Source organism: Urocitellus parryii, chromosome 4, assembly GCF_045843805.1.
Source record: "Urocitellus parryii isolate mUroPar1 chromosome 4, mUroPar1.hap1, whole genome shotgun sequence".
Lineage (NCBI taxonomy): Eukaryota > Metazoa > Chordata > Mammalia > Rodentia > Sciuridae > Urocitellus > Urocitellus parryii.
This window is the reverse complement of record NC_135534.1, coordinates 100,193,037-100,220,341: the sequence shown is the minus strand read 5'-3', so window position 1 is coordinate 100,220,341 and position 27,305 is coordinate 100,193,037. Positions and strand designations below refer to the sequence as shown.

Sequence of the window (27,305 nt, the reverse complement as noted above, 5' to 3'; positions counted from 1 at the left end):
CCAAAGCATAGAAAACAAACCCCAATGACCGGTCACAGATGGATGATTGGATAAATGAAATGTGGTAAAGATGGATAATAGGATGTTGTTCAGCTTTAAAAAAAGGGATGAAAATCTGAAACGTGGCATAACGTGGGTGAATCTTATATCATGTTAAATGAGATACGGAGACATGAGAAGGGACACGTATTGAATGATTCCACTTCTACAAGGTAATGAGGATAATCAGCTACCCAGAGAGGGAAAGTAGAAGGGTGGCCATCAGGGACTGGAGGGAGGAGGGTAAAGGGGAGGTAGTGTTCACTGGGTAAAGAGTTTTAGTTTGGAATGACAGAAAGGTCTGAAGCTGGACAGTGGAGAAGACTTCAGGCTACTGAATTATATACACTTAAAAATGGTCAAATGTAAATTTACGTTATGTATATTCTACCATAGTAAGTCAAAAACCTAGAATCGATGTCTAAAAGAAAGACCTTTTTAAAAAGCCTGGCATCCATGGTAACATGGGACCAAACTGCCACAGAGGCAGTGTAAGATTTCAGAGTGAAGTTAGGAAGCTAAAAGGACTGTTTTCTTCTCCAATCCCGGTTACACAGTCATTCCTCTCAGTTCCCCCACCCCCATCCCCCACCATTCCCACAGGCTGACAGTGTGATGGAGCTTCATGGCGGCACTAATCTCAGTAGAAGTGCAATGGGCCTCATCTCTGAAAGGCTGTGACACTTGATATGCCAGTCCATTCCCATTTCCACACCAGTTTCCACACACCAGACTAGGACTACACATTCCTACAGAAACACAAGAGATTTCACTGAGCTCTCTCAATTCAATCCCAAAAGGGGGATTGAGATGTAAATATACTCCATCTTCAAATGGAAGGGCTCAGACCTTTAAATTGCAGTAGCCCGGGGGGTCCTTTTCTTCATCTTTAGCTTGGAAAGATACCATAGAATTGATTTTGGAGCACATTTGTCTCCCTGGCTCTGCTTATTTGGTTATTATCATAATTACATGACACTCCCTAGGTACAGACACCCACACAGGACTGGCCAGTGTCAGGTAGAGACCCTGAAGTCGCATAAGCAGAGCAGGAGTGCAGTGCACTCGTGTGGTTGTGCTCAGCACCCACGCAGGGTTTCTGCTTGGAATGCCACCAAGATGACCTCATTCGTCCTGGCAGGGTCACGAGAACTAAGCTCTGAAGGCCAGCAATTCTCTATTGAGATATGACCATGACCTCATTCTGGGCGGGACAGTTCCTAATTCCGCAGGATCCCAGATGGGACAGCAGGTGGTGACATCTGGCATGCTTCAGTAGGTAAGAGTGGCATGCAAGTGTGTGCCCCTGGATGGAGTAGCAGGGGCCATACAACTCTACAGGAGAAGCCACGGCTCTGACTCACCTTCTTTGGCATCATACCACTTGACATGCCATGCTTCTTCTCCCAGCGCTCTCCATTCAGCCTTGTATTTGAGGATGGGCACTCCACCTGTGGCCTCTGGCTCATCAAACTGCACCTGTGCTGTGCTGGAGTATGGCTCCACCTGGTCGATGGATGGTGAAGATGGGGTATCTGTGGAGAGGACACATATGGAGACCCAGGTGAGCCCAGTTTGGCCCAGGACCACAACTTCCAATTCCAAAGCATGTCTCTCTTATTTCTGCTCACTCTTAGGAATTCTGTCACCTGTTTTCTGTCCCCTTCATCTATGATTCTCTCTCTGTACATCTCATATTTAGATCCTTACATCTCCAATTGCTTTGTGATCATCTGGCTTTGTTGGCCCTGGCTTTCTTTACCCCACTAGACTGGTATTCTTGAAGTATCCTGGTTACCCTGATAAGGGTATGGGCAGTGTGGAAGCCACCACGAGAGGCACTTACCTGCTTGAACAAGGATGAATTCCAAAGACTCTTGTCCGATGCGGTTCACTGCAGTACAGTTGTAGTTTCCAAAATCATTTTCAGAGTCTGGGGTCACCTTTAGAAGGAAGGAGCCTTTGGGGTTACAAGGGCACCATGAAATGGCCACAGATGCAGATCTTTACTTACTGAATTAAATTAGACAAGAATAGAACTAGTAAAGCACAAGTCATTAGTACCAGCCCAGCCTTGAATAAGATAGGAGAAGAGCCCATGGATCATGGGAGAGGCTTTTTTCCAGGCCCCAGTCCCAGTCTAGCTACATGGAGCACACAGGTGCAGTTGAGAAAGGTGACCAGGGGTGAGGCTATTTCTTCCCCAGCCAATGGCTTTCCAGTTCAGGATGTGCCAGAGAAGTGAAGATAGAAAACGTGAGTTGCATCCAAAAGCCTACCCATCATCAAACAGCCTAGTCTATCCAACCCTTTGCCCCTTCCTACTTACCTCCAGATAGCTGGCAGAGGGAGTGTTGTAGATCTTGATATTGCTAAAGTTGGAGCTTGGCAGTAACTGGCCATCTCGGAACCAGGAGATTGTAGCACTGGGGTAGGCAAAAACCTCACAGGTGATATTCACCTGGTTCCCCTCCCAAGTGTACACAGCCACAGGGCCCTGTAGCTTGGGGGAATCTGCAATAAATGACAATGACTATCAGGGTGACCACCACTATCTTGGAGCCCCCCATTCTGTCTCCTGGCACTGGGAAGATAGGCATGCTCTGAAGCAGACCTAGCACATGGTATAGGATAGGTCAGGATCACGTCAGTATTCCTGTGCACATGCACTGCATAGGAAGCCTCAGAGCACACAGAAGGCTTGTAAGAAGTCTAGGGATGGTGTGTGGCAGGTGGCTTTAGGACAGAATTCTGAAAGGGGCCAGGGAACATAGCAGAGCTCACGGGGTAAGCTTAGGTCCTGGGTACTATTTCCCTCTCTCATCCTGACCCCAAAGGGCTCTTCCCTCCCCCAAGTCTTTCCCCAGTTATTCCTCACATTGCACTTCAAGGTACATGGACTGGGAGTCCTGGCCGATGGTGTTGCTGGCAGTGCAGATGTACTCTCCAGCATCTGTGTACTGGATGCTCTTCAGGGTCAGGGATGACACGCGGGCGTGGCTGCGTACCACCATGTGCCCGTCCAGAGTCTGCCAGGAGGGAAAGGGAGCATCAGAGTCCGAGACAAGGCAGAGGGCCATGCAGCTATAGCTATAGCTATGGGAGACTAGTTCATCACCTATCTATGATGAATCTCACATCCTCTCTCCTCTCTGGGCCAACATTTAAGTCTGACTTTAGGTATTACCTAATGGGGGAGGTTCCGTGAGCACCATGGGAACTTTGGTGTATCCAAAACAGGAAATGGGACTTGATTATGTTAAATGACCTGAACTGTGTGCCAAAATTGGTTTGGGGCAAGGAGAGACTAGGTCTGTCCTTTGGGATGAGCAAAATAGAGGCAAGGACCCTGGCCAGCAGAGGTCTCAGCAGCAATGGCCTTGCCTTGGGAGATCCTGGAAATATGCATCCCTGACCTTTCCTTCCAGGTTTCCGACCTCCAGCCCTATGTGCATGCTCATGAGATAGGAACTTCAAATGTGCTCACTGAAAGAAAGTATGCAAGAAAACCATTCTCTGCAGATGTCTCTATTTCCTGGATACTTAAAAGCTGAAATTATCCATTAAAAAAAGTCAAACAATTCAAAGCTCAGGATCTGCAGAGATAGAATTGAGGGTAACAGGATCCCCTCTCTAAGAAGAGTGATAAAGAGAGCCACAGGCAGATCTGCGATCCTTGACACCATAGTCTCCATTTTCTAGTTCTTAATTCTGCTATTGGCTTCCTGAGTCACTGGAATGACAGTCATCAGTCAAGAGAATAGCATATGATCCTAATGCAATGAATATGGGATATCTCCAAGGGTTTTTAACTCTTGACATTCTAAGTAAAATGGTTGCTGTCTCTGAATGGGTGTAGGCATATGGCCCAAGTCCAGATCCTCCAGAAAGCTGGTAATCTGATGAAGGGGTCAGACTCCTTGAAGGCTGGGTCACCCTCATTTCAGTGTATGATATTCTGTAGAAAAGGACAGGACAGTACTCTGCATCTGGTATCTGATTGGCTTGTCTTTAGAGAATGAAAGAACACCTGGCTTCAGATTCTTTTAATATGCTGGTTTGCAAACCTGAAGTCCAGAGTTGTAGTGTCTTATGGCAGCCTGGGAAGCCCAAAAGCCAGGCACCACTGGCCTTGCTCAGTAGATCTAGCACAAGAAGTTCCTTACACTAGCATTAACAGACCTAGTCCTTTTCAGTCATCTAAGCCCCATCACATGTCATATCTGGAAGCTACAGCATGTTGCCGGTAAGAGGAAGAAGGGCCAAGCAAAATCATCACTGCCTCCTGCTATGAGCATGTCCCCTTCCTGAGACCAATGCCCTGGTGTTCCCATTGGGCCAGCAAATGTAGGAAGATGCTTGATTGAGAAGCTGCATCCCAAGAGATGGCACACGCTAATAAGAGATGCCAGCAGACAGGTGTGGAGCACTTCCTAGATAATCAATTTGTTGGAGATACTGGATCCTGGGACTCCTTTTCTTGTGGGCTGCCAGTGCTTACTGATCTAACCCAGTGGCAATTTTTAAATGCCAAACAAAAATCTTTACCTGTCAGTCTGCATTAGGGCCATGGAGGGCATGAAGCCATTCCTGCAGGGACCTCTAAAGGCTGACCTGATCTGCCTCTCACTCATATTTCCCCCTATACCCAGCAGATATAGGGGACCTGAGGTCCATCCCTGGCTTTTCTGGTCATCTCAGTGATCTCAACCATGAGATAAACTATGATTCTTTGGACCCATACTGGACTTGTCATTATGCCCTATGCCATAATCCCCAGGAAGCCAAGAGAACAATTCCATGTGAAAGATAGGGAAAGAAAGTCATATAGGTAAGAATGGGACAGTGATAGCAACAAAGCAGGGGGATGAGCAGTCATTACTTAGAATAATCTAGAAAACATTTAAAAAGAAGCTTAGAAAATGGTTATAGGGACAGCTGTACTTTTTTTTTCCCTTTCAATATGGTCTCTTTTCCCAGGTTTCTCTATATGGAAATTTCTCTTGTTTAATGATGTCAACAGACCAGAAGGCAATCCTCTATAGAGAATTCTTATTTTGTAGGGGCTCACTGCAGGTGTGATGGTGGGATTATTTGCCAGATGCCCAGTTGTCCCTTTGAGGATATGCAGATAAGACTCCAGTGTGATTGGCCTCTCTCTCTCTCTCTAAATTGTTTTATTCTGGCATCAGGATAAAGCCCCAGAGTGCCACCTATAAGCCATCCAGACCAAAAGCCAGGCTGACTGTCTTGGCTGCCCCAGAGGGAGCAGATGAACTCTGGACAAGAGTTAAAACATCATTATGGAAAAAGATGTCCTTAAAAAAATCCATGAAGGGTGATTATAATTTTTTTTCCCATCAAAGCATTTTTGTCTCTTCTTCTTATAGGTAAAAGTGCTAAGGCTTTTCAGAGCTTATTAGAATGAAAGTGGCCATAACCCAAACCTTCTTTTGCTCTCATCTGGGCTTATGGTTTTCATCTCTGAATGAGATAAATAGGAGAGAATGAAACTTCTGAGCCCCTCGGGTGGCATTCACTTAGAAGTCAATTATGTCCAAAGTGCGACATTTCTGATAAAGACACTTTTGGAAAACAGAATCCAGTGTCTGCTTTCTTGGGAGTAAATCTATTATTTTCACTTACAATAACAATTCTCTTCCCAATACCACAAGAAGGGGAAAAAAAATCTCTTAACAGCTCCTTAGGGCTCTCTGATAAATCTTAGCTCCTCCTCTTACCAGGTCTAGGTCAGAAGGACAGGAGGAAGACGTACAAGGCAAAGCAGAATGAGATCTGCAGCTACTTAAGACTTAACCCTTCTTCTCTTCCTTCCCCAATCCCAATGGGTCGACGACTTCTGGGCAATAAAACACCCAGCCTGTGACGGCACTAAGTGATTCTGGTGCCTCAGGAGTGAAGCATTTCAGTGTGGACATGTACTGAACCACAGTCCCTATGCCATCGGGGAAGGTAGGACACAAAGAGAGCTAATAATGAACTGGATTTGACAATGGCAGCATGTTCATGTGCAGAAACTAATATCAGTGCCTGGGGATAGGCAGTCAACTTTTAAATATTTAGCAGCATTAAATATTGATAACCATGACCTGAACACATGAGCCATGTGCTCTGAATAATTATCATTCCTGAAAGACTAAGAGGATAGGTTTACCAAATTAAAATACAGAATCTATAGGCTCTTCTGTGTTTATATTCTTATAGAATCGAAGACTCGTTTGGAGAAAGAAGGCAAAAGCTATTTTAATAAAATGTATTTATAAATTCGATCCTTGAATGTCATCTAAAATAGATAGGTTTTTATTTTACTATTTTGGTCACTTAATCACAAATCAGGTTTAAAAAAATGACAGAAGTGATCATAGGTAGGGCCTGGGAGTGTAGCAATTAAAATCTAAAGGTTAATGTTTAGCTTCAGTTTTCAAACTAAGTCCTACATTACCTAAACCAAAGAAAGTAAGCAAAGAAATTTCAAAGGCTAAATGCTACTGACTTTACAAAACATAAACCCATTTGTACCAAATCATTTCAATCTCATAAATTTAATGCTCTATAAAAGTAACAGACATGTTTAGCAATTTGGGAGAACCAATGAGAGATGTCATTCGTGTAGCTTTTGAGATGAAATGTGATGTGATAATCTACCAAGACCGATCATTATAAAATAAGTGAGCAACAAGATGAGTTGAGCTGGAAAGGAAAGGGCTGAGCAGGTTTTAGATCACTAACTCTGTGACTTTATGGTCCAAAGCCACATCTACCATGTGAGAATAAAAACAAAAAATTCATTGTTTCAAAATGCCTGGCCTGGGCATTGGGGCAATTTATTTCTATCAATGTAATTACCTGGATATGATTTTACCAGCACCAGCAAGAGAATAAGATCCAGTTTTAGAAAATAATAAGGATTTGTTCATCCACTCCCAACACAGCTTGCTTGCTCATCCTAAAAATGACACTATTGCTAAGTAATGTCTACCACTATTGACCTATTCTTTAATCTAACTAAAGTACTAATTAGTTCAGCGTGCCTGGTTATTAAACTGTAATGGTAAGTTAAACTGCAATGCTTTCAAAACTAAAGACTGGCTAGTGGTCAGGTAAGCTATACCTCTTGCTTCTCTGGTCGAGTCCACGAAGCCTGGAGAGAACAAGATATAAAACACAACAAGAAAGCAGTAAAATTTTACAACATGTTGCTTTAGAGAATTGATGTACCACACTGCATTCCGTGCACATGCAGCTTCCTCTTAATTCAGAACTTTTTCCAAGGCCCACTTTCAATGGTGTGTTTATTACCCAATTTAATTTAGGATTTAGCTTATGTTCAGCTTTTTCCCCCTTAGTACGTTAAAATTATACATTTGTATAATTCAATCGTAAAGGCATTCCTAATCTTTGGTAGACATATATACATATACCAGCAGACATATTAGACTGCTTATGTTGCAAAACATCTTAAATATTCTTCATAGTACTGGATGACACTACTGGTTCTAACCACATCATCTAGAAATACTTAAGAGAGTAAGGTTTCCTCCTCTGAGTTTTATCAGACAGCATATCACAGATACACTAATGCCATTTTATGCTCATGCACTTTATAATTCTTTGCATGCATTCTATTAAAAGTGAATTTTTTTTAAAAGGGAACAAATAAAGGAGAGGAGAGGCACATTAGGAATGAGAGTTATGAAGTCTTTTGAGACTGTGGGTAAGGAAGCTTAAGGATGCTGGGAAGCTGTGGTAGGGCTCCAGTCCTTAAAGGCAGAGAATGCCCAGTTGGCACATGGGCTCAAGTATGGACCATCTTCATCCAATATGGCATTCACAAGGAAGTAACCCAACTCGCAGCATAGAGGTTTGGGGCATTTTCCATTCTCATCTAGCTATTTTTATGTATCTAGCACTTGGGCATTTACTCTGCTTTTTCTGTTTTCATATTAGGAGTCAAAGACATCATAGCTGCATTGTTCTTTTTATTAAGTGGTGTGGTTGCCTGATTATCCCTGATGTTCAGATGGAAAAAACATACAGAAGATGCTAGAAACACAGCAATGCAATCAGGGAATACAAATGAGTTAGCAAACAGTAAGAGTCTACTACATACAAGGAGCTTTGTGAGAAATGAGGATGGAAATACTGGGTTATGTCACATGATGTTGGAATGAAGGAGGAAGTGAGAACAGAGGAACACGCATAGACCAAAGTAACAGTGGGCCAACACGTCAGATATAGTTGCCAATTCCACATCACTAAAAAGCTTGTTTGAAACATGCCAGGGCTGTATCATATGGAGTTGTTTGTTTTCAAATGTGATTATTCTGTGTGTTTCTCCCAAGTCATTATGGTTCTGTGGCCTTTAGAATAAGTGGTTGCTAGTGACACGATGCTTCTAGTAGCCTAACTCTTACCTGTGTGACAGTGGAATGACATAAATGACTTGGACCTAATAATTTGGTGAAGGTGTGGCCCATATCAAGACACTCTGATATGCAAATATACACACTGAGGAACTAAGTTAGGGTACTATTAGTAATACTTCAGAAATTGTTAGTCCTAGGTTGTTTTAATATTATTTACATTTTTTTGTCTTATGCCCAAGAAGCTTATAGGAATATGCATACAAATTAAAGTGAAGCATCTTTCTAATTATCCTAAGCATTCCTTATCGTACATTTGCCCACACCGGAGATAAACCAGACTCTGACTGCTTTATGTTGTCACTATTTTCAGTAGTTAAAAGTAGGCTCTGGGCTTGTACCAAATGAGAAATTCTTCCTGGAGAAAAGAAAAGCTTCAGCTTCCAAAGAATCCAGAATTTCAAAAGGTCTCATTTGTGACATACTCTATCAGCATAAGATTCAAAGCTCACAAAAGGCCCTTCATTTTTTTTCTCTCTTTTTTCATCTCAACACTTCACCTCTCTCCATTACTTAATCATGAAGGCTTCATACACCTTTCTTTATAATCATTTCAAGGTGTAGAGGTGTTCACATAAGCAAATGATGGATTTTTTTCCTGCCAGGATAGAGTATGAAAATCATCATCCCTGTATTTCATACAATGTATAAGTGGTGCCTGGAATTTAGTAACACTCATTCAAATATCTAGCAGGCAATGTTGAAGATAAATCTGTGTAGGATGAGTAATGAAATGATGCAGATGCACAAACTTTCTGAAATATCAATCACAAAGAGCTTCACATATATCATCCAATTGACCCATTATGAAGTTCACTTTTTTGTTCAAGATTACAGTGACCACTAAGTAATGGACCAACTGTCAGACAATTGATCTACCTTAATGATCTGAATGACCCAAACAATTAGACACAGTCTAGCTATTATTGTTGAACTCAACCAACTCAACTGGCTAAAACTTAATAATTATCATTCTCAAGCCAGTGATCAAACTCAATTCAGAGATATGATCAAAGATAGGGTGTGACATTAACTGCACTAGGTTTTGCTTGCCCCATTCCTCTTCCTCTTCCTCCTCCTCCTCCTCCTTTTTCTTCTTTTGAATTTTATGTTCAATGTATGGAAATGCATTATGCCAAAGTCCATTCCTTCTTTTTTTAGTGAAGAACACTGATATTCCATTAGCAAGTCACTAAGGGTGTATGGGTGATGCATAAAGAATTCTCTCACTTGCTTCTTCTCATAGGAAAGGAAATATCAGACTGAAGCAGTGATGCAAAAACACAGAATAGCTTTAATTTGCTCATGTACTGTATTATAGGAATCATTGAGGCTTCCACGAAAGTCATCAGAATCATAAGAGAGCCCTGTGACTTCGTGGCACCAGTTACTTCACCTTCTAAGCTACCTACAGGGAGGGTAGCCATGCCATGGAGGTACTCTAAGGGCTCTGAACTTGACCTTGTCCCATTAAACATTTTTATCAGTGACTTGGACAAAGATGTTTCAACTAAGTGTTCACACTAACTGGGAAGCACTAGCTATTACCAACATTAGATGACAGCTGCATTGGGAAGGCTACTGAATTAGCTGCCCTTGGACTTATGCTTAGGGCTGGGGTCACCAATGACAGCTCTTGCCTCATTACTTTTAATATACATATATAAAATAGGGGGGTCCACATGCACTGAGATGCTCTGACTCTCAAATTTCTAAGGACACTTCTGATGAAAGTCAGATCTGTCTGGTTGGAAAGACTGCGAGGAACAGACATTCTCAAGCCAGGGGATATTTGACAATTTAGTAATGATTAGAAGTGGCTCCTGACATTTAAGGGGGGAGAATGCCAGTGATGCTAACCATCTTACATTGCATAGGACAGTCCCAGTGAAGGAAGGGTCTCCTAAATTGCCATAAATGACCCTACTGAGAAAGACTCGGCTACAACATATATATACAAATTTTTAACAGAAATAAATATAAAATTCTGCATTGTTGGTTAAGCAATCAGTTGCATGAGAACAGGATAGGGGATATATGGCTTAAGTGAAGTTCATATAAAAAAAAGACTTGAGCATGTTAGTTGACCACAATCTCAATATGAGGCAACAGAATGAGGACACTGCTCAAGGGCTAATGCAACTTTGACTGCATAATGGTGTCCAGATCCAGAAGGCAACAGTCCTACTAAAGTCTGCATAGGTCACACTGGGCATGGGACTAGTGAATTGAAGCTACCTAGTACAGGACAACTAGAAGGGTGAAGGATGTGAAAGCCATGATTGGAAAAACAGTGAAAATGGCTGGGTGTGTTAAGGGAAGAAGGGCAGACCAACTAGAGGAAAGTCCAAGTGCTATTTCAGTGACTCAGATGAAGGACTGAGTGGCAGAAGTGGGGAACACTGGGTACAGGAAGAGACAAGGAAGAAGTCCTTCCTGATCATCAGCGTTGACCAATTGCCCTATGGAGGACTGATAGTGTCACCATTTAAGACAGGGTCCAGAGTGACTTTTCTAGCAGGGATGCTAGAAAAAGGAGCTGGTGAGATTTCAGGACGTGAAAAGGTGCCTTCTGAACATCCATGGTTTTGACGTGCCATGTAATCTGACTCAGGCTTTTACTCTACCATTAGATACGACTGACTATTCTGACCTGTCTTGTGTATCATCCTGATTTTAAAAAGAAAATTGCTTTCTCCCACTCCTACAAATCAGGGAGTCTAGTAGTCTCAATACCTAATTATATATAATGCAACTTTAGTTGGAGAACATGAAGAGGACTGCCAAAATAAAAGTAAAGTTTATTTTCGGAAATCTGACCTGCTCATGGATAACCATATTTATTTTTTTAATCAGCAGCTAAGTATGCTGTAAGGTGGATATCATACCTCTTTTATGTCACTATTTAATGGATAGAAATGGCAAATTTTATTATAGAGGATTTCAATTAGGACAATTCATATTAATCTGGTGTGTTACATCATAGGCTGATCTGGAGGACTTGTTCTAGACACTGACTGATTTGAGCTCCAGTAATGTCACTTTAAGTAAATTTGCAGATAGTCACCAGCAAAGGAAACCACAACACAGAGCATGTGGCTGGGCATGAGTGATTATCTCAGACTAAGACTGTTGGTCTATACTTAAAACTGAATTGTGCAAGCCTGGTACCTGCTAGGCCTTTGTTGGATTCTTTCAGTCTCAATATTTAGTAAATGTGAGTGTGTATTAGTTTCTATCTTTTATCATTATATAAAAATGAAATCATAGGTTCAAGCCAGACCTGCCAACCTATTAAAGAACCTGAGATAGGCACGAATCTTAATAATCCTTCTGGTCTGATTTGGATGTTGAGCTATTCCTAGAAAAGATAGAGAATTTAAAAGCATACAACTAAGAGAGATATTTCTGTCTTTCACTGTAGGACAAAGACATAGGCTGGCTCACTCTGAACAAGTCCACTGTTAAGCTGGGTGCAGAAAGACCTGCCAAGTATCCATCCTATTGATCAAACCCCGAAATGTATATTTAATCTGCATAACACACAATGGGAGCTGAAATCTTAGCTAAGGGTTCAATTCCATTGTTGATAAAGAAACTATTCAAGTAAACACCACATTTCTTCATCTAGCTGGTTTTTGCATATCAAACAGCATATGTGAGTTTCAAAAATATTTAGCAGTTCTTCAGTTGAGTTTTTGTTATGTTGAATTCAATTCTGGATGAAAAATTGCAAAAAAAAAAAAGGGGGGGTGGGGGGCTATTTGGAACAGCAATCCCTGATCCTTTTGATTTAGCTTTGTTTTCTATTAGCAAGACAGAATTCAGTTCCTCAAATGCAAATTCCAAATTTAGCTCTGGTATTTCACACTCCTCTTTTTGGGCTGTAGCTGAGTTTATCCTGTTTAGGGATTTCCTTTCAGCAGGCAAAAGAGTGAAGAGATCTATCATTTTTGACATTCTGGTCAATAAGCAATCCATTTTAAATGTTCTTTAAGGCTAAGGCCATTACTCCCGAACAGGTAACAAAGCTTTGGTCAACTAAAATGAAGCCCATTACTACAGGATATACGAGAGCAGGTTGGACAAGTGCCATAAGAGGATTGAAGTTGCTTCAAAACCAGGCTTTTTCCTCCTTCTGGTTTCAGCCCACTCAGTAACGAAGGGCTGCATAATGGGGGAAGGTCACCTTAATTTTTATATATTGTCAATAATAAAGAGAGCTTTCCGGTGGCCTATAAATCCATGTGCTTTAAAGCTACATTTTTAGTCATTTAAATTTCCGAGGAAATTTACTATGATGTTCTTAAACCCTTGGTGAATAAATTGCAGAACCCAGGTACCAACGTCATCATCATTTAGAAACTGCTAATTATTTTTGCCTTTAGAACAAAATGAAATCCAAATGTGACCAAGAATACAGGCAGACACAAAGGCAGCCAAGCTTTTGTGCATATGGTGCATATTCAGCATGAGTGTACAAAACATGAGGGAAAAAATAGGCTCATTTTGGTCCCTGTTACATTCAGGCGACATATCCTTGGGTACTCCTGAGATGATAATATTACCTGGTATACAGGGATCTTGCTTCTCCTTGTTCCTCAAAGATCCACAACCCTGGGTTTGAACATCACTATTGCCTCCTTTCCAGAACACCTAACTTAACCATGCCCACTACCATAGCACCCCTGCCCATCTATACAAGGAATTGTGCTCTTTCCACTGCAAGGGATGTTGAGCAGGCCATGTCCGGGCAGGCTGGGGGAGGGAGGTTGCAGGACCTGACTGTGGCCTCTGGTGACCATATACCCCCCTTCTGGCTCACCAAAGAGAACTGGGCAGGGCAGACTCAATGTGCATCAAGTCTGTGTTCCATGACCCTGAAACTCTTGGGCAACAGTATACCTTTTCTTCGCTGCTGATGTTTCGGGTGGAAGTTCTCCAAGTGATGGAAGGAATGGGGTCTCCCGAGGCTTCACAGGTAAGAGTGACCTGCTCCTCCAGTTCCATGGCTGTCTGATTCTCTACATAGGTTATTTTGGGTTTTGCTGAAAAGACAAAACATTTCTATGAGTTTATATGATTATTTAGCTTTCTGGGTTTAAATGATGATGTGTACCCCTTCAACAAAGGGGTTATCTATTTACTAAGTGTAAGAACCCATTCTGGGTATTGCAGAAAACACAGAATAGATTCCTGAAGGGTTCAACAAAAGAGGCCTAAGACAAGACACAGGTCATAGTAAGAAAAACATATCCTGTGTAGTGAGGTAGGGCAACAGCAGCAGGGACCAGGGAACAGAAGAAGATGGTGGCCCTGGTCTAAGCCTTAAGAGTCAGCTTTGGGGCTGGGTCATGAGATTTTCAGCTAATGCCTACGGGGTGAAGATGGAGTCATTCCAAATGTAAAAAACTGCTTGACTTACAATGAGAGCAAGGGCACGTGAAGAGAGGGCTGGGAAGAGAGGGGTGCAGCCCGCAGCAGCAGAGAGAGGCAAGGCTGTATTGTTGGAATTTCCCATTTTGGCTGGTGGAGGCCCATGGACAGCGTTCAATCAGGGCAGTGCCAAGATCATTTATACTTCAAGGTTAATCCACGGAAAATTCAAGGTGGTTTAGAATGGAGAAAACCTTGATGTAGGGAAACCAATTTGGAAGCTCTGGCAATGACACAGATGTGAGGTAACACTGAGTCCTGAACCTGGTAGATTTAGAGGGAATGGAGACCAAAGGGCAGCTTTGAGAGATGGGGAAGGAAGTTTCAGAGGAAGTGGAAATGAACAGATATAGGGCAAGCAGGGATGGAGAGAATTAAAGGAAGGAATGACAAGGAGGCTAAATGGCTCAGTTCTTAATGACTAGGAGGTGTTAGCATTAACCCAAGTAAGAATGCTAGGCGAGTAAGTGTGGAGGGCTGAGGATGGGAAGGAGGAGTTGAGATGAGTTCATTTTCCAAATGTTTGGGTAATGCAAGAAACACAAGCATTCCAAAAGCTGAGTTAAACGTTAAAACATTAGAGAAAATTGAATTTTCCCACTTTAAAACAATTATACTCTGAAATTGCTGAACCTTCCGTAGAAGAAAAAAGATATAATACTGCACAATTGTAACTTATTTCACTAATAGAGACAAAGGCCGGGCTAGAGAGATGAATGAAAAGAGCAGCAAAATCAGAATTATAGATAATTTTTGAAATAACTACATTTTCTTTATATTTAAATTCATGCAGGAACTGCAAGTAGAATAATTGACTACTGCCTGTGTTTACCCTCCAAGCTGAGGTCCTTGATGTTTTGATAAACAGAAGACAACGACAGAGCTATATTTTTTTGTTTGTTTGGAGCAAATGCCTGCTTCCATATAAAATCTATATAGCTCAAATATCCTCCTGAAGTTAATCTGTACTGACAGCTTGCTTAGAAAATTCTTTTTGGCTAGCTGGCACATAAGGACATCTTAATCCAGTGTGGCCAAATGATCACAAATTTGAGTTGATGGAGCCCAGGTGAATGAAGTCTTCCAGGAGGAAGATTTTGTGTCTATCTTGATAAATACGAATTTGCAGGAGGTTACAACTTGGAAAGAGTAGGTGCTAAGTGCTGCAGAATAGGAGGTTTTAGAGGGTGAGAAAAAACAAAGCAAAATAATGGTAAAATAAAATAAACACAAAAGTAAAGAGGCAAGTAAAATAAAATTGACTCTCCTATACTGTCAAAAGCACCCTAAAAAGTAAAAGAAAAACAAAATAAAATATGGCCAAACAACTGAATTATCTAAACTGAACAGCTATTTGGGGCCTGGAGATGATCCTAAATTTCTGGCCTCTTGAAACGCAGATTTTGAGATCTAGACAGTGTTTGCTGACCTTCCCCTGACCCAGAGCACTTTGTCCTGGCGGCAAAAGGTTAACAGAAAACAGACAAAGGTCAGTTGACCTCTATTAATATTTGGTCTTGGTGGCTCCATTTACCAGATGGTTACAAAGGGTCCATCGTGCAAGACCTCAGAAAAAGACGAACTATATTCTTATTAAAAACATTGTTAACAAAGGCTAATTTTGTGTAGTCTACCGAGGGCTGTTGGAAGGATGCAACACTGGTTGCTTAATCCCCTCTTAGTTCAGAAGCAGGGCCACTGTCAACACAGAAAGTTTGGAATACTGTTTGGGAATAACAGGGATGCTCTCAATATTTGCACTGGGACAATGGGCAAACAGGAACAGATGTAGGTTCACCCTGCTTAGACTCCCTCCCCTGGGATTCCAGCACTGAGAGAACTTCTCTCCAGGTTTTATCTTCCAATGGTCCTTGCTGCATCTTAATTAACTTCTGTTGTGGGTCCTTGGCTTTTGGATCCTCCTGTGTTGTCCAACTGCCTCCCTAGACTCGGTGTCTCAGGCTGTTCCACTGCATCTCTCCTTGCAGGCCCTCCTAGGAATACTGCCATCCTGTGAGTTTTACAAGCATGTCCATGACTCTGCAGTCTGCTGCTAAGAGTCAGCCTCGTCCACTCCAACCCCAGTCCAGGCTCTGGCAACCCTAGCCCAAGAAGGACCCTGGGGAGACCTGAGGCCACTGCTTTCTTTGAACAGAGACCTGAACAGGCTTCTGGGGAGGTGTGACCAGGTACATCTTCCTTTAGGCCATCGCTGGTCCTCTTCTTTCACCCACAAGTGCTGCTTTAGTCACGGGGGAATCAGCTAAGCAAGGCTGCTGCCCACCAGTGAACTTGGCTCAGTCCATGGCAGCATGAGAACTCAAGAGCATTAGCATGAGCATAATAATCTGCAGAGACAAAAATACTTCTTCATAAGGGCCCATGAGAGAGGAGCAATGGAAACTCACTGCCAGATTTACAGGATGATAAAATTAAAGGAAGGTAAAAGCAGCTTCTAGCTGATAATGAGGCAATGCATGTTGGAAAAGATTCTTTTCTTATGGAAAAAAAGATGTCATTTGGACATGATTGCAGCAGTGTCTAATTTAGTTAGGTCCCTTATTTCTGATTTCCATCCCCTCCTGAAGCTACAAGACTACTGACTTCATCCTTACTATCTAAGCTACAGGTGTTCTTTCTTCTTCCTCCTCATTAGATTCCACTACTGATGAGGAACTGGCCTACTTCTCCCCAGTAGTGGCCCCTGATGGCAACCCAGAAGGAGAAGGAAAGAGAAAAAAAAGAGTAAAGAAAGATGGTTCCCTAATCAGCTGTCCCCTCTCCTCCTGGTTCCCTTGCTCCATATCAATGGGGGAGAAGAAAGGAAGGGAATTTAAGAAGGTGAAAGGGGATGGAAAGAGGTATATATGAGGCACCCTTTACTTTAAGGAGGCTGTATGAACTTCCTTGGGATATTACAGTGGATTCTCATTTTGGATTCAACACAGGTCTATGATCTCCTTACCTGCCTTTTTAGGAGCCAAGCCACCTTTCCTCTGGTTGCTTTGGTCTGCCTAATCTCCACTCTCCCAGTTTTAGTCTTTGGAAACTAACTGTGTGTGTGTGTGTGTGTGTGTGTGTGTGTGTGTTGCAGAGGGGTATAGGCATTGAGGATTGAGGGTACAGAATGGGAAGGAAGACAAATCTTATTTGGCCTCCTTGCCCATTGTGTTTTCCTTGCTCTGATTCTTCATTCTATCATGGCCCCTTATTCACCTCCCATCCTTCCTTTCCTGGGGCAGCTGCTGTCACCAGAAGACCTGGGGGAGGAGCCAAGAGCTGTTCTCGACCAGCCACATTAGAGCTCAGTGTGTAGAGAGTCTGTGAGGAGCATGGTGGTGAAGACAGCACCTCATCCTCATGTTACTCACCATAGCCTAGGCAATTCAGATGGCGTGATTGCCACTGGCATATGGAATTGGGCAGTAGTAACCGCCATTGTTAGTTCAGGGAATGGATTTACAAGCCAACTGCCTTGGTTTGAATCCTGGATCCTTGGAAGGGGCTCCTGATTTCTCTGTGCTCACTTGTAAAATGGGGATAATAATTAAAATCTACCTCATAGGGTTGTGATGAGGATTAAAAGAGCTAATTTATGGATAGTGCTTCATGGTGCTTGGCACAGTATAAACGCTTATTTGGGTTGGGTATTATTATTAATACTTTAGAAGAGTAATGTCCCAAAGCATTTCCTAAAGACAAGTGATGATGACATGATTTCAGGCTCATCTTCTTGCCACATAAGTTATGCTTCATTCCCATGGATTAATGTCTGGTCTTTGACTTATTCAAATGCTAGTGCCTTCTGTATGCTAGCTACTGTCTTAGGTGCTGGGGCCACATCTGTGAGCAAAATAGACACAGCCCCTGTCCACAAGCAGCTGTCACGCAGCACCATGATGCTTTTTCTGCCTCTGCGGCTGCACAAGAGTCCTGAAATGCTTGCCCTGCCCTCCTTCACCTGTAATTCCCACCTACAAAACAACACATTGTTTCAATGACTTCTCTCATTTTTATCACATGAGATCAGAGATCATTTTTTTCCTATAAAACATTGGATATATTGGTATTATGAAATCATTATAGGGGTTTGTCATTTAAAATTTCTGCATTGGTCATCTACACTAGCCCGTGAACCTACTGATAAGAAAAGAGTCCCTGTCATTCATCTTTGTAAACTTTGGCTGGGCCTACAGCAGTCACCTGGACCGACACTATCTATTATCATTTAGAAGCTTGTATGTGTTTCTCCTTTGTGCTTCTTAGAGTCAAATTCTACTCATCTCTGTAGCTCCTTTGTCTAGCAGCATTGGTGTTCAACAAATATTTGTTAAAAGAAAGAAAAACAAATGCATCTGTCTTTTCCTACAATATGGAAAAACTTAATAAGATCAGAGTGACTGGGGAAGATTAGTCTGAATTAGAGAAAAAAATTGCCCAGAATGTTTTTTTATGAAGCTTAACTTTCACTCTCAAGTACATACAGGTACCTTGAACAAACCAATAACTTATTTCTAAACCCAACCATCAGAGATGAATAAATAAATTTCATCTATGATTATGCAGGACCATTTGCATATAAACACTTGATTCTCAACTGCATGTTTACATATTACACAGTTCTCTTGATCAGGTTAAATAAGCAGTCCCAAGGCTGGTTCCCAGATACACATCTCAACTACCTGGGAGGGACACATCCCAGAGCTGCCCCTCAGGCACCTGTACCCCAGCAGCACCATCTACAGTAAACCAGCTTATCGGTATTTTTTAAACAGATAAGCAGACAAAATTGAGACCTATCAAGGTAAATATCTCATTGCAACAAATTCATTTTTCAAGGTCATGTCAAAATGTATTTCAGTTCTGAAGTACATGGAGGTTTGTAAAGTTTATAAAGACAAAGTGAGGGCTCTTTTTCTGACTATAACAGTTTCACACAGACCAGTGAAGGCAGCCAAAAAGGTGAGGCGGGCTTCCAGTCATTCACTGACATTTACCAAAGGTCTGTTATGAGTCTGGTGCTGCTTAGGGCACCAGGGACGAAGTGCTGTGTAAAACAGGGAGCTCTCTGCCATCTTGGAGTAAAAGTGCTAGTGGAGCTGGGATATTAACAAATCCCAAGACAAATACATAAATGAGATTAGTTCAGGTATTGATAAGTTCTTGAAAAAGTCACAATTAAGTGATGAAAAAGATTTTTGGGGTAAATCAAGGTGGCAGCGGGGACCGGAGAGCGGTAGTAGCCAAGGCAGTGAAGGAAGGATTCATGGAGAAGGTGTGTTGGCACTGATATCTGAATAATGAGGAGGAGAAGACAGCTTTGAGCAGCTCCCAGGGAATGATATTCTAAGCAGAAGAAATCAAATGCAATGTCCCAGAAATGGGGAGCAAGCCTGGTGTATTTGAGGGACAGAAAGAAGGTTGGTGTGGTTGGAGAGCTTCCTGTAGGGAGCAAAGAAAAGATGAGGGTGGAGAGAAAAGGCAAATGCTTGGTAGGTGTGGATTTTATTCTGGGTACAGTGTGAATTTTATTCTGAAGGATTTTTGAAAAGTGCAATGGCACTTAGGCCATGCTGGCTGCCATGAGGGAAAGACACTGAAGGGGACTAAGGGGGAGAGGCAGGGAGATGGCTATGAGGCTATTGAGCTGGTGAGGTGAGCTTGATGGTGGCTTGGACTAGGGCTTGGATGATGGGGCTGGTGAGAAAAGGTTGCCTTTGGGATATAATCCAACTAGAGTGGACAGGGTAAGAAGAACTGCAGCAGAGCAGTGATCTTGACCCGCACTGTGCTTACCAAAGACTTTGAGGTGTATAGATGCATCCTGCTCGCCGGCCTTGTTCTCAGCAATGCAGACGTACTCGGCTTCATCGTTCTTGTCCACCTTCCTGATGGTCAGCTCAGAACTGTCATCGCTGAAGATGTACTTCTCGTCGTCTTCCTCATTCTCTATCTGTTCCCCATCCCTACAGAAACAGAAATGCAAAGGACTATGATTTTGACCACAGAGAGAGTTAAGATGTTTATTTTTAATTAGTTTCCATAAAATGCAGATTGAGCCAATGGGAAAGGGCCAGTTTTCACAAGAAGGGAGGACACCAATGTCTACTTCCACATATACCTTTGATTCCTCCACCAATCCTCTGACTCTGCCCAACGGCTGAAAACTGTACTCACAAAGGCTTCAAAGAGGCCTCCTTCTGGACCTGCCCCTTTAAGATTGAAAATGAGGCAATAATCCAATGCCCAAGACAAGAGGACCTTACAGAAAAGAATCTAATCTTCTTGGAGATGATATTCCCAAGAAGTCCGTATGCAGGTCACTGAAATGCCAACATGGAGTGGGCCCTATGATGCCCCTTCTCTTCTAGCCCATGACCCAACACACAAGCCAGTTTCTTACTTTGTCCAGCTCATGGTGGGCTCTGGGAAGCCTTCAGCATCACACACCAAGGTGACAGACTGGCCCAGGTTGGCGGTGGCATTCACAATGGTCTGCCTGGCCTGGACGGTGGGCGGCACTAAAGGAAAGACAGATGTTAGGCATGGTTGTGAAAACTTGGGAGAACCCAATGGCTGGAGAAGAGATACTTCAGGGGTTCCCAGGCCAGGGAGTTTCTGCCTGTGGATCAAGAGAGTCCTGGGTGGCTGCAGAATTAATGTAAAGGATCAAAATTTAATGCACCAAATAATTAATGGAAATGGAATAAACAGTTTATCCACAAACATGCATTATTGTTTTTCAAGAGTTTAGAAGCTATAATATCACATTTTACTCACGTTAACGTGATATTCGATTTATAGTAATTATTTTTCATTATATATGTTCTTAGTCAATGCCTACTAAGTAACTACTACAGTCAGTAGAATTTATGTGAAGAAGGATTCTCAATACTGGAAAAAACTGGAAACTACTATTTCTGGTGGTTATAAGTCTACTACCATTTTGAAGTGCACCAGCTCAAAACCCAAGAGTGACATTTCTTTGGAACTGTCATAAACAACTTTGTGCACAAACTGTTTTTACCAAAGGAATGAGAGGGGAAGAGTTTGGCAAAAAATGCATATCAATAGCCAGAACAATTCAGACATGATTTACTTATTTTCTTAGTACTGACATTATAATTTCCTGTAAACATCTTGTAAATGTCAGATCGATTCCACGGGTGTGTTTATTTGACTCTGCAAATTAAGATTAATAAGCCCATGGACCATGATTCTGACTATTCTGAGACCTGAATTGATTGTAATATTTTCTCTTCACATTGAACCAAGGGGACTACCTTCACAATTACTGTAACATCAAGGACAATGAGGATGAATATGAACTTATTAGTAAGCATGAGAAAGTTTCCAGTGCTGTAAGGCAATGAAAGGCATTCAATAACTGCACCGAGCACACCCATAAATGAGGGGAGACCCAAAAGGCAAGTATATTAAAAATGGAAATAAAAGACCCTATAAATTATTCTAGGGAAGGCATTCAGGAAAGATGGATGGTTGAGTCAGGACAGAATTTATTTTATAGAACAAAGAGGAAGTTAGAAGATCTGGGAAACCAAGGTTGTAGACATGGAGAGAACAGGAAGAACAGATCTCCTCACCATTCACAATGACCTGAATGTCCTTGAAGTTGATCTCCCCCCGTGCCAGGATTCTGCCCTCACAGCGATAAGTGCCCTCATCTGTTTTCTTGATTCCCCGGATCTGCAGGTAGTTGTTGGACAGGACTATGAATCGGACTAGAAGAGACAAGAGGCAGGTTCATTCAAGGATCAGTCAGAGAACTTTGGAATCTGTAGGCAGGGAGCTGAGCCTCTTTCTTATTTCCTAACTTTGCATTATAAGGTAGGTCTTTAGGCTCAAATAAAAACAATGTGTTTGTAGGTGTGAAATATAGCAGAGAGCAAAAGTGTATTGGAAATGCATATTTGCTCTGGGGATAAAATCGTGTGCCTGAGTATACCAGCTAGGGATACACCAGGAAGCTGCGTGTGGGTTTGGGGACACCAAATCTGAGTCTGGATGAGAATCCTTCAGGGACTGGTAGAGGTGGAAACCTAGATAACTTGGTGGCCAAGGGAAAGGCAACTACCAGGAAATTGAAGTCTCACCGTCTTTTTTCAGGATGACATCTCGGCCTTTGTGTTTCCAGATGATGGTTGGGGGGAGGGAGCTGACCACGTCACACACGATCACAGCATCTTCCCCCTCCCTGAACTCCTGTGGGGTTGGTGCATTCTTGAACATGAGCTTCTCTGGAAAATGAGTAGGAGAGTGAGGAGGACAGCAGGTTCTCCCATAAGATCCCTTCCCACTAGAGCCATGCTGTCTGGACTTGAGTCCCAGGCAAAATTCTGCCCATATATACTGTTGTACAGGAGGGTGTCCCACTCAGTACTTGGTCACAGATATGAAGTAGAGCAGCTAGCCCAAAGGTGGTAATGGAGCGGGGGATGTCACCATTGTTTAGCAACCAATATCTACTGAGGGCTGAATTTTTTACTTTGTTCAGAAAAGGTTCTATATAAGCAGTGCCTTCACCAAGGATTTTTTTTTCCATGTGGGATGATGCTAATGAAGGGTAATGCATATTCTACAATGAGAGGTGACACCAGTCTTTTCTTTGTCTCTTATTCTTGTGCCTTCCCCCAGCCTCACTCCATCTTCCCCACAGCACAGAGAATTCTGAAGAACAGAAGGAGAGCACACTTAATGGCAATAAATACTGTGGCAATCAATATTGTTCCATTAGCTGTCACCCACAGTGACTTTGGCTTACGGGACAGAAGTATGATAACAAGGTAATGAGATGCCACCTCCTGACAGGGTTTCAGCGGCAGTGGGAATGGTGTGCACTGAATGGCATCCAATGTTCCAATAGTGATCCCACACCTACTTGGGCTTTTGGGCTCTATAATTAGCAGGGAAAAGTGGAATAAGAAGGGAAAGCCTGAACTGTTCACCCTTCGGTCAACACTGGGGGAGGCATAGAGAAGTCCATAATAGCTCTCTGGAAACTGTGTCATTTGAATTCAGAAAACAGAAGTCAGTAGAGGGTAGCTGTGACCAGTGGGAATCAGGGTTGTGGGTTGGCCAAGGACCAACTGAGAATGTACTGGAACACTGAGCGAGGCCAGAAAAGACTCAGGAAGAAAAAAAACCATGGTGTCAGGCCCTCACTGGTCCCGTTATGGCCATCTCATGCTTTCTACTACCCATTCATGTGTCTTGATGACCAAAGAAAGGAAAGAGAACACAGAAGAGAAAGGCCCTTACGGAAGATCTTCACATTGACGGTGGCCTCGGACTCGCTGCCATCCTCACCAGTGACCACACACTTGTAAATGCCGGCGTCATCGATATTGGCGTTGTAGATGGTGAGGGTGGAGGAGGAATCGTCGTTCCACACCACCGAGATCCGCTGCTGGTTTGGGCTGAGCTTTTCTCCGTTGGGGGAGAACCAGGAGATGTCCTTATCTTTGGCATCTCCTGCCACTGAGGAGGAAGAGATTATATTCAAACCACTGAAGTAAGAAAGACTAAGTTCCCTTCAGAGTGACAGTGGCAACACAGTAATAGCCACTGAATAACCAACCAACCAATCAAGGTTGGATGGCCAGGCAGTGATGTCCATTTATGTCAAAACATGGCTCAGATCTCCTCTGGCTTCTGTGCTTAATTATTATATACATAAAACCTCTTAGCGTATTTGGAAAGCTCAACAATCACTTGTTCTCATATTGCTTTATAGTGGTCCTATCCTCCTATCCTTAGTGAGGGAAGACAAATTTGCTGAGAACCTACGATGAGCTGGTCGCTAAGCTAGGAACTTACATGCCTCAAAGAATGGGAAGTAAATTAGTTGGTATATCTAAGATCTGAGTTAATCTGAACCAGTTGATCAGCCTGTGCCCCGCGCCCCTTTTTGTCGCCAGGAAATGAAGCCGGAGGTGCTTAATCAGTGAGCTACAACCCTAGCCCGTTTTATTTTTTGAGACAGAGTCTTACTAAGTTACTTAGGACCTCCTAAGTTGCTGAGGCTGGCTTTAAACTTGTGATCCTCCTGCCTCCGCTTCCCAAGCTGCTGGGATTACAGATGTGCACCTTGGTACCTGGTGATCAGCTTATTTTTGAGGGATTCGATTATGAAACAAGGATGAGACCCATTGTCTGGTCTAGGAGTAAAGATTCAAATCACTTAGAGTCTAACAGCTATTTTACCCACTGACATGGTGGCCCTTTCAGCATCTCTTGTCTCAGCCAGACAAATTCATCTTAAATGCTGCAAAGAAGCTGGTCAGAATCACCCATGCCTCCTTTCCCTAAGAGGGGGAGATGGATGCTGGGCTGGAGCAGGGTGAAGGGCTCTAAGCCCGAATGGTTGCAGCTTTGCCCTGTTCCTGCACAGCCCGCTTCTCAGCCCGCATCACCCAGCCCTGTGCAGATGCTTAGTATGGAAATGAAGTCTTCCTTTCAGAGCCCATCATGTTTTCAATAAATATCGCTATTTGCAAGATGTGCTGTGGGCTCCACGGCTGCAACTCCAGATCATTGAAATTGCTGTAATGAAGGCAAAGCTGGAGGGAATGCATCCGGCAGCCACAGCCACCTCATCCAGTGCAGATCATGCTAGCAGTTAAAGGTCTCTCCTGCTGAAAGCTGCTTGCTAAATGTCACAGTTTACACCTAGCTCAACTCCTTCTGGTCTGCCATGTTCCGGATCCCAGTAGTATCTGAGACCTAATTTGACATTCTTCCCTCCACGGGATGTTTCCTGATAATCACTGGGAATGGGAATAATGGAATTGTTGGAAATGGGAGTTATTTCCTAAACAAACAACAAGGACACTACTTCTAATATATCCCAGGGCTCTGGTGGGGGTTATGGGCCAGATTATCAGCATTCACAATAGACCTGGAAAACCCAAGATAGATATCCTCAAACCCAGAGAGATATCAGTGTTCAATCTACTTTCAAGAAAATTGTGGACCTTCTTGGATTTTCAAGGTCTCAGATTCTAAGAAATGAGACTTAAACTGACCCAGTGAAGCATTATTTCTAAGTCAGTACTGTTATCTGGTGTTGTTTACTGGGTGAGGACAGGACAGGACATCTGAGATGACTTGCTATCTGAGAGTTGTACTGATTGTCTCTCTCCAAAACTCTTGGGTATCCTCCAATCATCAAGCAGAACTCCAGGTGACGTATAGCACCACACTGGGGCAGCCTTTGAGAGGAAGAAAGGGGGTCTGAGAGCCCTCCTGGATCTTGAAGGGTCACACTACTGACCGTGGAGCAGAGCAACACCCAGAATTCTAGGTGTGGGCGCCACTGGTTTGGCACTCATGGGCTTCTGCTCTGTCTCATGAGTGTTTATTTTGGCGGGGGGCTAAGGGGTACTGGGAATCGAGCTCGGGGAACTAGACCACTGAGCCACATCTCCAGCCCTATTTTTGTTTTTCATTGAAAGACAGGGTCTCACTGAGTTGCTTAGTGCCTTGCTTTTGCTAAAACTGGCTTTGAACTGGCGATCCTCCTGCCTCAGCCTCCTGAGCTGCTGGGATGTTCATGGATTCCTGAGGCAAGCTCTGAAATATAACAGGACACAGGAGGGCACTTGCCTTGGCATAAGAAGAATTTGGATTCTCCAACGCTGATTTCCCCTTGGCTGGGAACAATATCCACCTGCAGAGAAACTGAAAAAGACAAAGTCCAGTTTAGACAAACATTTGAAATTTTGAGAATTAAACTCAGAGCTTTCATTCAAAACCCAGGTTTAAGGAAGTGTGAAAGGTGGAGGTTGTGTGGATTTTGAGAACTTGTCACCACCAAAGTACCCTCACACCTCAGCCAGTAGTGGACACAGCCCAGATCATTCACATCTGGAACTGCTATGTTCTATGAGATAATGCAAGGTTCCTTGGGAGACCTGGGGTGACCTCTGCCTAAATATTTTTGACCCTTGAGGAGGCTTATGGTCCTATTCCAAATAGCAACACTCACAGAAACAGCAGCCCAACCAATCCCTTTTGGATGTCTATCTGAAGTGTCCCCATAGCTGTGCCAAGAACAGAAAGCTCACCACACCAGAACTATACCCAGGGGTGTCTTGCAAATTCCCCAGGCCACCATCTTTAATCACTGCGAAGAGAGGGTTAATGTGAAGATTCAAACTGGTTCTGAAGCAGGGGATGCAAACAGATGCCCATCTTAAGTCAAGAAAATAGGACCAATATGTCTATTTCCGTAACAGGAAACGACATCAAACATCATCTCCACAATTAGTCAGACACAATTCTGAAATCCTGTAGTCTATGCCCTGTGGAATTCCCTGTATCCCCTAACAGCTTTTCCCTGAATTTTTATTTGAATATCTGTATGTTCTGTCATTCTCCTGCTCTGATAAGAAAATACACTGCACCAGATCTTACTGATTCCTGTATTCAGTCTGCTCCTCATTTATCTGCTCAGAGTAGATAAATGTTCCTCATGAAAATACAGTTATAGGATAGGAGAAATGCTTTTTTTTTTTTTTTCATTTGAATTCAACTTCCCTCTGCCTCTCCTCCTCCTAAGCAAATGTGAAAGCCAAAAGCTAACAGACATTTGGTTCAATGCATGGAGCTCCTCAAAGCCAATCCGAGGGAGGGGTCTGAGCAAAACAGGCTGGATCACAGAGACTCAGTGAGCCCTTCCTTCCAACAGCCATTTTCTGTTCACAGTCGAATGGAGGCAAGGCTCGTTGCCATGGCGACTGACTTGCAGGCAGGGCTGCTGTGGCTCTGGGTCTGCACTCATTTGAAGAGACTACAGTTGTGCTCAGCAGAATACAGAGATCAAAGGGCCTGTTTGGGGTGGGAAGGGAGTGTGTGGGGGCAGCAGAGGCTGTGTAGCCTTCCTAACCATCCCACTAACAAACAAAGCAGGTAACGAGAAAACACACCCAGAGCTGAAGCTGCAGAAAGAAAGGGATGATGTGGCAAAGCCAGGAACTGAAGAAGGGAAGGAGACAGGGAAATGATAGGGAATGGGGCGCGGTAAGAGGCAGGGAGAGGATGCTCAGGGCAAGTGGGGGGTGCTCAGGCCCTTCTAAGTGCTCGACTGGAAAGAAATACTACAGCGATCTGGGGCTGGCTAGTCTCACCCTCATTCATTCTGTTACTGATGACCCAGTTGGGGATCAGGACTAAAATTCTTACTTGACAACAATGAAAGGTCTTCCCCCACTTTTCCTGACTGTAGCCCTGGTGCCAGGGTTGCCCTGGAACATAATGCTACCCAGAGCTGTAATGTCCGCAGGTGGAAGCGAGACTGGCCCTGGAGTGAGGTGCCACTCAGTTCTACAAGGGGAGATCCAGAAGGAGTCTCAGATATACTGTCCT

General features: G+C 43.1%; 1 protein-coding gene across 11 annotated transcripts in view; it reads right to left on the bottom strand.

Moving 5' to 3' along the window:
• Positions 1–27,305, bottom strand: part of Ncam1 (neural cell adhesion molecule 1) — a 290,431-nt gene that overhangs the window by 36,939 nt on the left and 226,187 nt on the right. For 6 of the 11 annotated variants that reach the window (XM_077796919.1, XM_077796926.1, XM_026392527.2 and 3 more), the window contains exons 2-13: positions 25,545–25,619; positions 23,199–23,417; positions 22,034–22,177; positions 21,524–21,661; positions 20,323–20,440; positions 19,716–19,885; positions 13,389–13,531; positions 7,172–7,201; positions 2,918–3,068; positions 2,369–2,553; positions 1,886–1,982; positions 1,404–1,574 (exon numbers count right to left, since the gene is read on the bottom strand). In XM_077796919.1, coding sequence (XP_077653045.1) covers positions 1,404–1,574; positions 1,886–1,982; positions 2,369–2,553; positions 2,918–3,068; positions 7,172–7,201; positions 13,389–13,531; positions 19,716–19,885; positions 20,323–20,440; positions 21,524–21,661; positions 22,034–22,177; positions 23,199–23,417; positions 25,545–25,619 — 1,641 coding nt within the window. The remainder of the gene's footprint in view (positions 1–1,403; positions 1,575–1,885; positions 1,983–2,368; positions 2,554–2,917; positions 3,069–7,171; positions 7,202–13,388; positions 13,532–19,715; positions 19,886–20,322; positions 20,441–21,523; positions 21,662–22,033; positions 22,178–23,198; positions 23,418–25,544; positions 25,620–27,305) is intronic. The other 5 variants (XM_077796920.1, XM_026392529.2, XM_077796922.1 and 2 more) reach the window with 1 other exon arrangement.